At 35.2% G+C, this 17,964-nt stretch overlaps 1 protein-coding gene across 6 annotated transcripts in view; it reads right to left on the reverse strand.

The window, feature by feature from the left end:
• FBXL4 (F-box and leucine rich repeat protein 4) overlaps nt 1–17,704 on the reverse strand; it is a 78,569-nt gene extending 60,865 nt beyond the window's left edge. For 2 of the 6 annotated variants that reach the window (XM_016151979.2, XM_016151977.2), the window contains exons 1-3: nt 17,566–17,688; nt 3,639–3,756; nt 2,415–2,998 (exon numbers count right to left, since the gene is read on the reverse strand). In XM_016151979.2, the coding sequence (XP_016007465.2) occupies nt 2,415–2,926 (512 nt within the window). In that variant the 5' untranslated portion in view covers nt 2,927–2,998; nt 3,639–3,756; nt 17,566–17,688. Of the gene's footprint in view, nt 1–2,414; nt 3,014–3,638; nt 6,299–15,772; nt 17,483–17,565 lie in introns of those variants that run through there. The other 4 variants (XM_016151974.2, XM_016151976.2, XM_036220206.1 and 1 more) reach the window with 4 other exon arrangements.
• Between the last annotated feature and the right edge of the window lie 260 nt (nt 17,705–17,964).

Here is a 17,964-nt window from a genome sequence, read left to right on the forward strand (position 1 = left end):
AATTGTAGGGGTTTTTTTTTTTTTCCTGTATGCTTTCTCTTTTGATATTTTCTAACAAGTTTTTAACAATGAAACATCTACTGATTTCATAATCAGTAAAATTAAAAGGCCCTTTTTTATTCTGTAATAATATATATTGGTTAGATTCTTTCTCTCCTAAAATTTAATGGTATTTCCCATGAAAAAAACTAAATGGTATTTTCTATGAAAATCAGTTAAGCACATTAGAGATATATTGTAAATGAAGTCCGTACTTTAATCATAATCACACACTACAGCTAGCTCTTAAAGTTAACAATACAAGAGCCTAACTTGTCCTCAAAACCAGTTATGTTGACATTAATTTTTCGATTAGAGGAAAGATGTTACATGTTTCATAGATTTCATCCCCAAATTTGTTCAGCTTTTTAAGAAAAAAAGTGGATAACTTTATATAGGTAAGAGGCAAGAATGAATGAGTCCAATAAATCAATTCTCACATAAGAAAGGATCCTGACCAAAATACTTTTTTCTCTCTCAGGAAAAAAACCAAAACTGTATATTAAAAGACCCTGGTTTTCTGTGTTTAAAATTTTTCTAATTAATTAATTTTTAATTCTTTAATGTCACCACATATTTGACCCCTTTTACCCCATCTAAGTCCCCTTCCCCCATTCATTAATAATACTGTTCACAATATATTATCAAGGTAATTCTGAAAACAAACCAAAACAAAACAAAGATTATAACAGCCATCTACAGCTTGAGTTAAGTTGTACTCTGTATTTATTTCCTAGTATGCTAGAAGGTGTTCCCTTACAGTTGAGAGGACAGGGACTCGGAGGAAGTAATGTGTCAGGTGGCAGCTGATCCCTGCCCCCACTCCTCCTCCACTGGCACCTGGAGTCCTATAGTTTAACAGGTGCCCACAAACTGCCCTGAGACTAGAATAAGCTCATAAGTGCAGGGATTTTTGTCTATTCTGTTCATTGTTTACTGATGCATCTTCAATACCTAGAACAATGCTTAGCACATGGTAGACACACAAATATTTAATGAATGAATTAATGAACAGATATGAAGATCTAAAAACTGGCAGTAGCAACAAGAAATAGAAAAATGGGCAAATAATATGACCAGATGCTCAAAGAGAAGCAAATATCAATGGCTCTTAAACATGAAAAGATATTCAACCTCAGAGATAATAAAATAATTTTAACTTAAAAATAAAATTACATTTTTTACCTACCAAATTGACAATGATATTAAAATGTATTAACGCATTTTATAGGCGAGGCTTTGGCAAAACCTGTATGCGGTATGCACATACATTGCTAGTGGGAATATAAATAGGAGAGCCTTTTTACAAGAAATTTGGCACCATATGTTAAAATTACAAATGCACAAACTCTTGGCTCAGCAATTCTTCTGGACACATGTGAAGTGACTCATGATAAGGTTATTCACTGCTAATGTTTACAATAGCAAAACTATGGGAACAACTGAGTACCCACTGATAGAGGAGTGGTTAATAAATTGGGGTATGCAGACACTGTGCATTACTTGCAAGTGTAGAAAAGAATGAGAAATATCCAATATACACCACTAAATGAAATAAATAACAGAACAATAAGAATAGTGTGTTTATTTGGGGGGTAGAAAGAGAATAAAAATATATTTGTATTTGCTAATTTCTACATAAAGAAACTGGAAAAATACAAAGAAAGTGGATAAAACGGTTACTTTGAGGGACGGGTGGGTCCTAAGCATGGGGAGAACAGGGTACCCGCAAGACTGGATACATTATGTACTTTTTAAATTATTGAAACATGTAAATATACTACTAGTCAAATAATTATATTTTAAAAAATCAGGAGGATGCACTACAAAAGCAAAGGAGAGGCATTGCTATGCAAATTGATGATGTAAATAAATAGGCTTTTAGAGAGAATACATGAATTACTTAAAGCGACATTTATTTTTAAATAAATATGCTTGTTATAAAAACATTCACCTATCATTAAAGCTAATCCCCTAAGGACCGCCTCAAAGTATTTAAAAGCAGTAACATGATGCCTGTTTGAAAATACATGAGAAGTCATATTTCCTACTAACTTCTCAGATTGGCCCAAGTCCCACTTAGTTCAAATGATGCTTTTTGTTTATACTAAATTTGTGACAAATTTCACAGTCTATAAATATTATGGTGTGAGGTGTTAAGGTATGAAGAATGCATTAAATCTTCATATGTATAATCTTTCTTTTCCTATCAGAAAACTAAGAAAAAATTTTAAAAAATCAATTTGTTTAAATTACTTAAGAGAATGCTTCCAATAAAAAAAAAAAAAAAAAAAAAAAAAAAAGCCCTCTGATATTATATTAAAACAACCAGACCTTGCAGCTGTATAACCTGACCGTTAAAAAATGGGTCTTACCTTACTTCAGCTGGTGGACTTGGGGAATAGGGATTTGCAGAACAAGCTAGAATTCTAATGACCGCTCCAGGATGATAAGTTTCCAAAACATGAACAGCTGTAGGATACACCTGTTGTTCAAAAGTAAGTTCCACATAGTCTTGGCTCTGAAAATTAGGTGGTGTTCTCTTGAATGGCAAAGAAGCACTAGGACACTGATCCCACCATGTTCCATAAGTTCGAAACACAGCTGTCTGAGTGAAGTCACCAGAACTTGGGAATACATTTGGTACACCTGTTAAATTCCACATGGTATAGGACATACTGTTCTCACTTCCATAATGGGAACTGAAATCCACTACTTCTTTGGCATACTGGACCACCTCTGCATTCAGATGGGAAGTTTGGCTGTTTGATTCTACAGTTCTATGGCTGTTCATCATTTCTCCTCTTGCAGCTGTCCTGGCTCGGCGCCGAAGGCATATATAATAAAACATAGTCAGAATTGTTAACATGGGGAAGACTGGCGACATCTAGATGTGAATTATGAAGCTTCAAAAGGTCAGATGTCCTCAGTAAGACGCATGAACTCTTTGAAGGATGTTCTAAAAAATGAATGGCTTGGTGAAAGAAAATAATTTAAATAAGCAGAAAAAAAAATGCATGAATAAGGTAATAAACATGCTTTTTATCCAATGTCATTTCCCAGAAGGAAACTGAAAAAACAAAATTCTCTGTAAATGTGAAGCTCTGATATAACCTATCTAATGCATTTTTAAGAACTCTAAATATTAAAAATGTATACAATATGAAAAGCAAAACTAATATTATAAAGCACAGAAGATGTGACACAAAAGCCCTATTTAATACAAAATTATAACTATCCTTCGAGAAATACTAAGTCCTTGAACTTACAAAATTAAAAATTATTTAAAATATGTAGCGAACCACTAAAATACTGCTATAAATTCAAAAGAATCTTAGGTATTTTATAATTCACTTTTTAACAAATGATTCCCTATTGTTAATTATTACTCATGTCCAAACATGCTAAGTACAGATTTCACATTATGGGAATATAGTTTTCTGGAGCTGACAGTTAATCCAGACCAACTAAATTAACTGCCTTACACATCACAGATCACCAGACAGTGTTTAATTTATAACTCTTAGCATTATTTGTTAGGGCAATCCACGGCTGCCTGGCATCTGGTTTGTTGCCAGCCACTCTTAAAAATCACTCACCCCAGACAGAATGGTCACGGGATACACATAGGAAATGCAAAAGTTGGCACTCATCCACGTGGCCTGAAAATTGCATGCTGATTTCAGTTATAAATTTTGAAATGTGACATTCTTTTACCTGTAAGACGAAAGTTTTAGAAAATATTTTTATTTTCAATTTAGAAAGTCAAATATCCCCAAAAGATTTATCATAGATAAAGAGCTACTTATTAGACAGAGAACTCTCAAATTGGACAGGCCACATTTTTTCTGAATTTGCGGACAATTACGAATAACTAATAAATTTTTTAAATTTATCACAGAATGTTTAAAAATATAATAATAACCCTTTCTATATAGAGGTGATAAACGCATAGCTTATGAGTCAAAATATGCCAGCAGACATATTTTACTAGAACTAAATAATCTTTTTTAAAATTTGGACTAGTTTGCAACTTTTAACAATCAAGAGAACCCCAGTTAGAAGAGGCCTGAGCTCTCTTGGTAGCTCACGTTGTTTCCAGCAAGTTCTATCAGTTTACAACCCAGGCCTGACCCCTGCCTACATCAGGTAGTAACTTACTGTCTACACAAAGAAATTAAACATACTTATTTTTATACCTGTAAAGACTTGAGTTTAACTTCTCCTAAGCCGGGGAATTTACCAACTTTTCTTTAGTAATGTTCTAGCCTCTCAAAACTTTAGCACTAAGATTATAAAACTATTTATTTATAAAACACATAAGAAGGCCTATCCTCTGGTACAAGCTAGTACCACCTTTTTATCAGATATATACTCTAGCTCTACAAGGGTATACATTAAGACTAATTTTCTTGGAGGAAGAATCTAGCCAAAGATCGTCACTTCTCAAAGTACTCGGCATACAGTAGGCACAAAATGTTTGACATATTGACAGAAGGTGATGGGCAAACAAAAAAAAATTATAAAAGTCCAAAATTTAAAATTACATCACGGCATCCCTTTGTCTCCCAGCCAGATCCAAATACACTGAAATGCCTGACATAACAAAACAAGTAAAACAGTAAATAAATGGCTGAGCTTGAAACAAGCGGAGGGAAATCCATGGTTGTGAGACACAAAGAGGAAAATCAAAGAGGAGAGAGCAGGAGCTGAAGCTATTATAACTCGTGGAACCACTTATAGGCCTTAATGGTTTTAAGGAGACTTCCTAACACCCATGCAGAAAGGTTATTTCAAACCACAGGTCACATCTGGAAGTATCTTCTAAAGCTAAAGCTCAGGAAAGATAACCCCATCCATGAAACCAGGGACATGAAAACTTAGCCCACTGGCCAGGAAACCCAAAGGGACATGTCATCAACTCAGGCAATGGGGGAAAGTCACCAGAGTAAAAACAGAACCCTATTAGGCATGTACCATGCACAGACTGCGGGCCTGAATTCACACTACCTTCATGGTTTAGAATTCATACTCCAACCTCAAGCCAAACAATTTAAAAAGAAAAAGTAGTCCTACACTGGCAAAACTTTGGGACCTGTTAGGGGCAGATGGCAAACCTCTTTGCAGGTATGCTCCCACAACGCAGGACAGATTAAACCCTTTCTCAAGATGCATCACAGTAAAAATTCACAGACCGCAAGAGAAAATGAACCACGATGAGGGACAGTCAGCAGGGAGACTCACCAAATGGAAGAATTTGCATTCCAAGGACAATAAATAATAGAACAATCTGAACAACACTTTTTCCAGAGAAGAATAACAAAGCATGCATTAAAATAAATAAGGTGTTTCTGCAGCACATGTTCCTAGTCCTGATGCAACGTGAATCAACAAATCAAATTCATCTCAGAACATTAACACCAAGGGCTGAAGTACAGGTTATGTCATAATGCGGGAAAAAGTAATTATCTAGTATATCACTTGCTTATTCAAACATTTCACCTACCACAAGTATAAATCTATCAGGTTAAAAAAATTTTTTGACAACTGCATACATCTCAAATCTTTAACACCAAAATTTGAAATGATATAGCTCTTTCTTTTACCATATATACTTTATTTCAAAATAGGCCCCCAGGTAAATTAAAAGGGATAATTTTCCAAAGAAGTTACTTAGTCGCTCTCTTAAAAGAATGAAAATAAATTTAAACTATAAAAATGAGATTCAGGAAATAAAGAATAATGACAAGTATATAATTCAACTGACAGATCAGATAATTTGGAAGACCGTGGATGTTTTATTCCTGGAAATCTTCAAGAGAAGGACAGAATACCATCTGCCAAGGTGGATGGATGAATTTGACTATATAATCTTTGGACATCATTTCTCACACAACAGTCTATATATTGCTTCAGCTAAGTTTCCGTCACTTCCTTATAAAACTGCATTTATCAGAAAGTAAAAGTTTTATAAAACCAAAGAAACATCTCCAAAATAAGATATCATCATTCGTGTGAATGTTAACCATCCTTCTTGGCAAAAAGATTGAGACAAATTGTGAAAGTCAAATTCAGTTTGACATACCAAACCACAAACTTTATGACTGTTTCCCAGCTAGCTTTTACAACTGTAGATTATGGGATAATATCAAAAGTAGCAAGATTGTCATATGAGCAATATTATTTTTAGGCTATGTTAAATAAAATTCTGCATTGAAGCAACATATATAGAGTTATAAAGTGTAAACACATACATATCATATATTCAAAGTTCTTCAGTGTATAAGAAAAACATAAATGGATGCTTTATTTTTCCAATTATAAAAAATAATAATCTTTAAATTTTTTGTGAGATAAAGCTAAAAATGACAAAAAATTCTGAAAGAAAAAGCAGTGTATAGTGCACTGAAAAAGCAAATGTTTATTCTTTTAGCAGCAATACTATTCAGAAAAACAGAATGAAGTTAAAATCTGTTTTTGAAAATAAAAAAGGCATAGAAATAAAAAAGAGAAATGTGCAAACCCATTGTTAACATCCTTCATTGACTCTAAACTCCTTTCCAATAAACTAAGATGACACATAAAAGTGTTTTGGGGATGGGGAAGAACATACGGAAAAGAAAGAATTGCTAACTCTACTTTTCCCTGGGAAATGAAGCTGAAAAAGTGAATAGGACCATAGTTTCAGGACTCATGTGGGCAGAAACAACCTATACAAAGTCCAAACTATCCATGTATACCTGAACTTTTGCCAAGGCAAGGAGGTGATTTGTGATAACCAATGAATATTCCAATGGTCAATACAACACATGCAAAAAATACAATAACTCTATTTTGTGAGGAGAATGGGATTCAAAAACAAAATGATTTTGCCTACTTCGTGCAAATAAATAAATACTAATCTGGTACACTAAATCTGTCCAAAAGGGTAATAAAATATGCCTTTTGGGAGACGTTTTCTTTTCTAGTTCATTTAAAATGGTATATTAATTTTTAAAGTCTTACAACGTATAAAAATATTATTTTTCACTTAACAAAAAATCAGAATTAGAAATAGGGTGATCTTCATTTTATTTGTTGTTAATTCAGTCACATATCAATAATGATTACAAGGTGAGAAATTCTCTCCAACACACTGAACTTTTATACTAGCATAATCAAGGAATATAAAACAATGGCCATTTAAACTTATATCATGAGACTTTCATATTCCTTAGGAAAAAAGTTGTTTTATAGGACATGATTTTATTATAATACAACTTTATTTTCAACTACCTTTCATATTATAAAATGTTTAACAAAGTTAAATAATATAATTACAGAGAAAGCAATAATAGTAGAAAAGAGAAATTAAGAGGTATAGACAAGGGAGAACATATGTTTACTACTGAGATTTGAAGTGATATGGGGAGTCGATGAGGCGGAGAGAAGCAGGATGGCAGGAACTGCAGAGATGATGCCTGTGCTTCAGTAGAGAAAATGCAAGGAAGGAAAAGGACTTCTCATGAAATAAACAAAAAGAATGAACTTGAGCCAGAGCCACGCAAAGACCAGGTTCATAGCGTGAAGAAAGAACCTGGAAAACAAGTGTAAAACTCGAAAGAGGATTCTCAACTTAAAGTGAAAAGATACAGAAAAAGATAAAAAGGACAGGCAATAAGGTACAGTCATATATTGAAGGTAAGTCATAACACAATACTTTCTGGCAAAATATCCCATGAAGACATGTCAATGAACTAAGATTAAAAAAAGAGCATTCAGGCAGCTCTGCAGCATAGTACCAAAATGTAATAGAGTGTATCATATGGTAACAAATCAAGATAAAAACACCCAACCTTAAATGTTATTCCTGTATCCTGCTTAAACTGATCAAGAGACAATATTCTTGAGGAAAGGACTTTACCGCTAGAGTCTAGAAATCAAGATATAGAGGAATGGAAGAAATTATTATTAATCAATAAGAGTGGAGTTATATTTGAATTTTGTGCACAGCTAACACTCAAAACAGCCCTTTCTAGGTTTCTATGGTACCATCTGCTTTTACATCTCTATTGCTCTCAGATAACTGCTTCTCAGTCTTCTCCTTGGGTAGTCTTCTTCCTCATTCTCAAATGTATAGAGGTACCATTAAAGGAAGGCTGTCTTTCTGATAAAATGATGCACAAGAACATTCCACCTACTTTGGCATCAGCCTCTTTCCTCTCTCTTCTACTTCCACATACACACCACACGTGCTATACACCTACTAGAACTGTGCCTGTGCTTTCACACCTAAGTATTTTCAAGTCTTCCCTCACAGCCGAGTTGCTCTGGAATGCCCTTGCTTCTCCTTTGCTTGGCACCCTCTTATTCATCCTTTAAGGACAGGTTCAGCCCTTATTCACCACCTTTTTCTTTGCTCTTACACGTTGTGTGTCATTTTCCTATATGCTAATTTTCTACCGTATGAATTCTTCAAGTTCAGAGAATGTGTCTTAATTATAACTATACCCATAGGGCCTAGCACATGCCAATATATGCTCAATAAACATTTGACAGAGTAGATGGCAGGAGAGAATTAAAATAAACACAGCGAGGAAACCAGTGAATCTTCAAGATAAGGCATATGTAGACCAAAAAAATGAAACAAAAAAAGTTCACATCTCAAAGCAAAAGAAGGAAAAATGAATAATAAAAACTGAAACACAATAGGTAAGGATCAAATGTATGATCTTCTTTGAAGCCATCCAATAAGGCAGAGTATACACATTGAAATTTTACTGTTCAAAGACAATGTAAAAAAGTAGTAACTTCTGTTAGTACAAAAGCAGCTCCTGAATACATTAAAGACTTGACCCTAGCCACAAAGAAACTGATTGAAATTAAAGAAAGATTAATGAAAGAAATAATTGAGAGGTAAAAGAAAACTATTTTCTCAAATACAATGATTTTTTTGTTAACATTCCAAATCTGTGTTAAGACTATACAGTGATTATGGGTAACTGGAAAAACTATGGATGGAAAATAAAAAGGTGATAACCTAAGAGCAAGAGGGAATAGACAGTTCAAGAAAGGCAATAATATAAGAGCAACTGTTCTGGTATTAGATATGCTGGGGAGGAGCAAAAGTTAAGTATTAGCAAAAGCATCCTTTTTCTTCATCATAATTATTTACATTCTAATGTACTGCATTGAAAAAAATGTAACTAAGTAAGGAGACTTCTGGGATGGAATAATAGGACTTCATGTGCCTCTCTTTTCCTCTAAGTAAATTCTCCTCCAGTTAAAACATTTTTACTATGATTATAGTTTTTAATCAAGTCCCCAATATAAATATGTAGAGTTCTTAATGAGGGAGAACACGGCCTCCTATCCAGCTTCAAAGCTTCCTGGAAATCTATGGGAACAAACCAGAAGGCGGAGGCACATACAAGAAAGAAAAAGTTAAAGGCCTAGGGAAAAATCTTGAAAGCCAAAGAAGCAAACAATACCTCTCTCTCTCCAGGAATCAAGCCAGGCCTCAAAAACACAAAAAGTACTAGGACACAGTGGGTTCTTCAAAACTTCTGCTGAGTTAATGAACAAATGGTAAGAACTTACCAAGAAGTGGTAAGAAGTCAAACTAGGAATGAGCTTGTCAGAAAACAAGGGACAAGATTTAGGCTTAAACTAGAAATTGATAATGACTAGCTCTGCAGAACTTTATAATAGCTCACTCTTCTCTTTCTTTCCTAGACTTAACAAGCATACCTAAACTTATGAAATATTCCACAGGAATTTTCAGAGCTGGCCGGGGTGTTAGTAATCTTTAGTAGCAAGAAAAAGTAATTAAGAAGTCAATTTTGGGTTTGTTTGTTTAAAGCAAAGCTACATAAGTGAATTGTGATTTTCTGATACAATGGATGCAGAAACTCTCTTTCTGTCCAAGATACTATGTCACCAAGTAACAAGGAAGGCCATGTTTCTAATTACGTTGATATGATAATACAAAATACCTTAGATACAAATGTCATTATGTTGTATTATGTATATTTTACCTTTTTTTCTCTGTAGTTTATTGATGGCTAAGAATAAACGATTTGAATGGAAATAACTGTAAAATTAGAATATTTTGCAGATACACAATGTATATTTAACTAAAACCTTGAATATCAAAAATTAAGGTTACCTAATTGAGGATAATTTTAATGGACTCACTAAAAAATCTCTCTCTCTCTAGCTATTAAAACTACTTTAGCCAAATACGAGCTATACATTTTTGTACATTAAACAGCATTTTACCTAGTAAAAATATACTTAATTTAGTTAGCCCTCAAAAAATCCAAGTACAGGTGTATCACAGGTATATCACTGCTAGCCAATCAAACTAAAAGAGTAATTAACTAAAATGGTATAATACTGTTAAATTAACTTTGGGATATAATTTACATTCCAAAAAATATACTCCATTTTAAGGGTACAGTTCAATGACTTTTGACAAAGACATATATCAATGTAACCACCACCAGAACCAAGATATAGAACATTTCCATCAGGCCAAAATGTTCCCTGGTGTCCTCTCCTAATCACTCATCTATTCTCTGTGCCAAGTAAAAACTGGTCTGCTTCCTGTCATTTTAAAGCAGACCGTCCTGTATTCTAAAGTTAGATATTCATGACATATATATGTATTCTTTTGTGTCTAGTTTATTTTGCTCAGCATATCTTTGAGATTTATCCCTGTTATATGTATCAGTCATTTGTCCCTTTTTATTGCTGAATCATATCATTATATGGACATACCAATCACCCATTGATAGACATTTTGGTAGTTTCCAGTGCCAAAATGTTTCCAAAATAGCTGTAACATTTCACATTTCTACAGCAATATAAATATATGAGAGTTCTAGTTGTTCCACATCGACACCAATAGTTAATATTGTCAGTCAGTCTTCAGCCATTCCAGTGAGTAGGTGATACTTTGTGATTTTAATTTGCACTTCTCAATTGACTTGTAACGATGTGGAACATCTTTTCATGTCCTTATTTACCATTTGTATATGCTTTAGTGAAATTTCTATTTGCTGATTTTTAAAATCAGGTTCTTTTTGTTTTCTTCTTATTGACTTGTAAGAGAGTTCTTTAAACATTCTAAATATAATTTCTATCGGATAAACATTTTGCAAATATTTCTCTCAGTCTGTGTTTGCCTTTTCATTTGGTAATATATTTTTAAAAGTTTTTCATTTTTATTGTTTAATTTATCATTTTTTTCTTTTATGGCACATTTTTGTGTTCTACAAACATTCTACTTAGGAGTAGTATCAAGTATAGTTTCAAAGGGGCAAACATTGGGACAGATAGTATTTAATATCTTACATCAGGGAACAGTCAATTGCAGATTAATCGAATTTTAAGATGATATCAAATTAGATGCTGCAAACACTTCCAGTGGGAATGCAAAATGATAAAGCCACTTTGGAAAACTTTCTTATAATGTTCAACATACCTTTACCAAACCATCCAGCAATCCTACTCCTAGATATTTACTCAAATGTACTGAAAACATATATTCAAACAAAAACTTGAACACAAATGTTAAAAGCAGATTTATTCATAATCACTCCTATCTGGGAACAGCCAAGATGCCCTTCAACAAAGAAATGGATAAACAGTGGTATGTCCATACAATGAACTACCATTCAGTAATGATAAGAAATGAACATTGATTCAGGCAATAGCATAGATGAATCTTAAAATGTACTCTGTAAGCGAAAGAAGCAACACCCAAAGGCTACATACTGTTTAATTGCATTTATATGATACTCTGGAAAAAGCCAAGCTATAGGGAAGTCAAACAGATCAGTGGTTGCCAGGAAGTTAGGGGAGAAGACAGGGTTTACTACAATAACTATAAAAGAGCCACATAAAGGAATTCTTAGGGTGATAAAACTGTTCCTGTAAGCTTTTGTTTTCACTGTTTGTTTTGGACCAAAACAAGGCAAACTGAAGATCTGATACTTCAATATTGACTTATTTATGGGTGTCCTATTAGTCTGTTCTTGACCAACACACCCTGAAACATATCTGCTAGTTGCCATGTCCTGACTATTCACTATGCCCAGGGCAAAAGCCTGATCCCAGAGTCCCAACCACTCACCTGGCCTCAGGGTACTACCTGTCAGAAAAAGAGAATAGTGACTTTCATGACTGTGGAATGACTCCCAACCAGAAACATATCAGTCAAAAAAAATATATAGATAGATAGTTAGATTAGATATAGATATAGATATAGATGATATAGATATAGAATTAGCCATATTAGAGACTGGGAAATAAGATGGACAATTAGAGCAAATGGTCTCCAATAAAAGTTAATGAAAAAAATTAGAAAATAGTTTTAAAATAATAAGATTTATCTTTAGTGTGAATTCTTAAGGTATATGATCCATAAAATAAGAACAAGCTAATTAAAAAAAAAAAACACTTTAAAAGTTTTTAGAAATTAAAAATATGATGGCCGAAATAAACTGAAAATTAAAATGGAAAAAAAAAGTGACCTAGAACACAGAAGCAAGAAAACTAATATCTATATAAAATAAATACAAGAAATGATTGAAGCTGACAAAAATTCAAAGAAATGCTAGATCATATAATATTTTAGAAATTCTAAAGGAAAAAAAATGACTCAAACTCTTATTCACATAGAAAACAAACAAAAAAATGGAAAATATTTCTGGACATGTATGTACACTTCCCAAAACTCTTCTAAAAACGTGACTCAAGAAAGTATTCCAATCAAAAAACAAATTAAAATAAATAATTTTTAAAAGGGGCCGATATAATATTCAAGTAACTAGTGACCTTATAGTTAAATTTAAATCATTACAGATACAGTACTGGTAAAGTTAAAAGGGACAGTTAGAGACAAAATAAACAGAAGATAAGTCATGTAAAAAGGAAATAAAGTCAACTGAACCAAGAATAGGGGGAAGGCAAGGAGTCAAGGTCTCATCTTATTAAATGGAGGTGAGAAAATAACAGAAAGTCAATTATAGATGGCTCTAGACTTTCCAAACTTGCAGGGGAGAAAAAAAAGTAAAGATGAGTGAGTTAAATTTTCCTATTAAAAAACAAATCTTTTTGCACACAGAATCCTAGTGATACAACGGTTCTATATTTTGGCTATGTGGTAGTCACAAAATTTCAGAGAACTAACACACGCAGGTGCATGTAAAAAATGAAATTTGAGTATGGTCTGTAGATTGTATCAATGTCAATTTCCTGGGTGTAATACAGTGCTACAGTTATGCAAGATGTTACCATAGGAGGAAACTGGATGAAGTATACACAGGAAGTCTCTGTAATATTTCTTATAACTGCATTTGAATCTATAATTCCCTTTAAAAAATAGTTTATTAACAATGCATAAATAAATAAAGACAAATGGGAAGGAGTGAAGACTGTAAGAAGAATAAAAGTGCATCTGTATGCTGATGTTTATGAGAGGCAAATAAAGCAAAATGATGTCAAAGGACTGAAAATAAGCATATGGGCAATAAATATCTGTCTGTATATACAAAACTGATCGAGATGGTAATAGTAATATCAGACGATGTAGACTCTCAAGCAAAAATCATTAAACAAAGCAAAAAAGATATTTTATATTTTGTAAGATTAAAATCCACTAAGAACAAACAACTACACATATTGATATATAAGGATGAATTCAACAAAATTCATTCTCATAGTAGGACACTAACATAATTACCTGCTTATCAGTTTTGAGAAAATAATATGTAAGGATATAGTATGTTACAATAGATGTGCCTAATCAAAACAGGGAAAGGACAGCTTAGCAAAAATGTTTTGAAAAAATGTCCAGACATTTAGAAAAGTAAACTTAGAATATTATCATAGCAACCACTTTAAAAACTCTAGATATGTAATACAAATGTCCAATAAGAGAATATGTACAGAGTATTTTATAACCTTGGCGCAGGAACTCAGAAGACATAAAGGAAGTGAATAGCAGAACTAACAACATATATGTTAAAGATTTTCATAGAGCAAAACTTCCAGAAACAGCATTAAAAGAACAGACTATGAAAAAATACTAGCAAATGATGTACCAACTCATTACTAGCCACTATATATAAAGAGCTACTACAGGTCAATAAGAAAAAAAGGAACACACAGAAAACTAAGAATATAAACAAGTAACAAAAGAATACAAATGGCTAACAAACATTTACAGATATGTAACTTCATTAACAAGCAAAGAAATGCAAAATTAAAACAGTTATAAAATAGCATTTTTCACTCATAAAATTACTAAGATATAAAAAGTGATTATATCTGAGCAGTGATTGTTTTGAGACAATTTTTCACAGGTCTCTTACATTTCTGCATGTCTTATAAGCAGGTGCATTGATAGCTTTTGTTCCAGACTATCTTTTCAACGGTGTTTATCTTGGCAGATAAAAAGAGGTCTCCCTCTGGAGTAGGGGGCAGGTTTGTTTACTATCCAGCATAATAAAGTTAATGTCTCTCTCTACAGCAAGGTTTACTTGCAACCTATTATGAAAGATTCTGGTTCCCTAAGCTCAGGATTCCTCTCCTGGAATGCAATCTACTCTGTGTGCTAGAATCATCTGGCCCTCATCACATCACCTTGTGGAAAGTATGGGTCAAAGAAGCAACACAAGAAAATGATGATCCTCTGGCTACTGTTATTGCTGTACTTTGTCTCTGATCCATGTCTTCTGCCAGCATCCATGCATGAGACTGTTACCTTGTCAGTAGGATAAAGTCTCAGTCTTGATAATTCCTGCCAATGATATGGCAGCAAGAGCATCCTTATAAATTGTACAAATTTACTCTAATGACCACCTTTTGAAGAGCAATATGGAATGATCTATCACAATTTAAAACATACAGGGCCTTTGACCCAGCAATTCCACATCTAAGCATTTATGCTAAGAATGTACAAATATAAACATACAAAACTCATTCCTGCCATATTGGCTAAATATCAGCATGGGATTGGTTAAATATTAAAAATCTGGGGTTATTCCTACAGTGAAATACCAAAAAGGCTTTAAAAAGATAATGTTATACACACTGACATAGAATGATTTTCATCGATTATTACTAACTGGAAGTTTTAGATAAATATATACAGTAAACTGCAATTTATAAAACAAATGTAGACTTATACATATGTACTTTTAATATCTGGAAGGAGAGAAAACAAACAATTAATGATCTCTGGCGAATTGGATCACTAGGTAGGTGGACACCCGACACTTGTACTTTCTCCTTCTTTGGCTACTCTGTATGTTTTAACTTTTTTTTTTTTAACAAATGTATACATTTATTTTAAGATCTATTAAAGTTTCTAAGTATCTATTATATAGCAACACTTGAAAATTCATTATATTTAAATGTCCAGTTGGGATGACAAACTACAGACACCAGGCTATCTAAGGGATCACTTTTACACATCTCTCTCCTTTAGAGCTGCTGAAACCAGGTACATGAGTCTGAGCTTATCAAGAGACCTGCTACACTTGTCAATACACGATGTAAATTAAAAGACATGCAGATGTGGAACTGAGCAGCTTCTCCATATACAACTCTGAAGAGCAATTCTACATGAAGGGTTCTTAATTAGCAAGAGAAAGAATTTAATAATGGTTAATGACAGAAATGACCATGAGAAGAGCAAGCTAAAAACTTCAAGAATAGGTAAGAAACTTTAACTTCAACTTACCCACTAAATGTGTACATTTCAAAAATATTTAGTGATGTCTACAATATGTCAGGCATTGTTTGAATCCCTAGACATTAAAACACATTATAAACCTAGAGTAATAAGAGCAGCATAGTTATCACCAAGCCAGAGATCAGTGAACAACAGTTCAGAACAAGTCCCAAGAATATATAAGAATTAGGGCCTAGGCTAAATACAGTATTTACCAGTAGTGAAAAACAGAATTCAACAAATGATGGGGTCACTGGCTAACAATTTAGGGGGAAGGGAGTTAAAGCCTTATGTCCTGTCTTATACTAAAATATAATTGAAGTAGGTTAAAGATTTAAATATTAAGAAAAGACCATTAAAAAGTACGACGTAAAAAGAGAGATGGATATTTATACATAATTCATGTGGCAAAAGCTCTAAGAGAATAACAGAGTTAGAACCATGAAGTTAAAATGAATTATGTTGGTCACAAGAAAATGATGAGGCAATGAGATTAACACAGTAAAGAAAGAGGGGGCAGTTTTTGTTAACTGACTCTATTTCAAAGTAAAAGATAAGCAGTTAGCATTGTACAAAGGACTATAATTGCATCACTGATCATAGTATTAATAAAAAGAAATTAACCCTCTTATATTGAGCTGATCCCTCCAATTTTCAAGTCGTAAAAAAAGGGAAGAGTGTGAAAATACAGGGTTCAGAAAAGCCAAAATTTGAGGCAGTAATTTTTTTAAAAAAAGGTGGTACTCAGAAAAGAAGTGTGGAAAGAATACAATTCAATGAATTAAAAAGTGCCTACTATAGGGTGATGAACATTGCCACCGTAAGTACACTGTCCTCACCCGCCCCAACCCCCAAGAACTTAACACCAAATAAAGGACTACAGGAGCGCTGACGGATAAGGAAAATCTCCCTCTACTCAATCTTCCTACAATATGTAATATAAGACAACAGATACACGGAGTGAGATTTTAGGGGAAAAAATGTGCCTATATTCTGAACTTAAACCGAGGAGGGCACGCGAGGAAACAGTAAAAGCAGCTTGTGTCTTCACACAGACCAGAACAAACAAGATCTCGCACCTGATGTTAGCCCTCCAGAGTATAAAGTCAGACAAGGTAACCTGCCAATGCAGGTACCTGACCACGGGTTTATATCATTTTGACTTTCTAATTATTTGTATATTTCAATCAGTGACTGCAGCCCAAGACTTTGTGGCAATGAGCACTTGAGAAACCATCAAGGAAACCCAAACCCACTCCCCTTGCTAACATGTTGACAGGGATGCAAAACGATGTTCATGACCACATTACACTCTAAGAACACCCCTAAATACAGAAAAGAGGCTGCTGCCAGTATTTCGTTGCAGTCCTGATTAAAGACATGGGCCTTAGGCAAAACCCATCGGATGCCAGAGGGAAATCAAGGCAGCACACACAGGAGCAACAAGTACACAGAAGGGCAGGTGGCCAATACGGGGCTGCACGGTCACCGAGGGGCTTCAGGGTCACCACGGCCCGCAGATACCGGTGTAAACAATCCTGAGCCGTTCTCATGCAGAGGCGATGCCTCCCGCCCTGCGGACAGACTGGTGCGGAGAAGCAGCCGAGGGACAAAAGCTGTTTTCTGAGTCCCCAGCAAACCCCGCAAGCGCGGCGTGAGCGGCAGGGGAGGGGAGACCCGCGGGGACATCTGCCGCGCGCGCTGGCTGCCCAAAGCGCGGCGCGCCGCCCTGGCCCGGCCCAGCCCCAGCGCCGAAGGAACACGGACACCCGCAGGAGGGAAGAGGAAAAGGAGGGCCGTACCCTGTAGGGTCCGGGAGAGCGCGCGCCGTTGGCTTCACCAGCGACCAGGCGGTGCCAGGAGGCCAGGGCGCGGGGGCGGCACCCAAACTCCCGCGCTGCGGCGCGACCGCGGCGAAGCCGGCCCAGCGCGACCCGGAAGGAAGATGCGGAGGCCCGCGGAGGGGCAGGGCCGGGGCCGCACTGGGGGCGGAGCGGGGCGGGGCCTGGGGCGGGAGGCGGGGCCAGGTGCGAGGCCGAGCGCTGTCCCCGCTGGAGGCCCTCGGCGGCGCCGAGACGGCCCCCTCCAAGGCGAGGGGAGGAGCTTCCCACTGACAAGCCAGCCCCACGCGGACTCTATAAATCACCGAGCTACTGCCCGGGTGCTTGGAATCACCCGCAGCTGGAGTGATTCCAACTTTG

This window comes from Rousettus aegyptiacus, unplaced genomic scaffold (genome assembly GCF_014176215.1).
Source record: "Rousettus aegyptiacus isolate mRouAeg1 unplaced genomic scaffold, mRouAeg1.p scaffold_m13_p_1, whole genome shotgun sequence".
Lineage (NCBI taxonomy): Eukaryota > Metazoa > Chordata > Mammalia > Chiroptera > Pteropodidae > Rousettus > Rousettus aegyptiacus.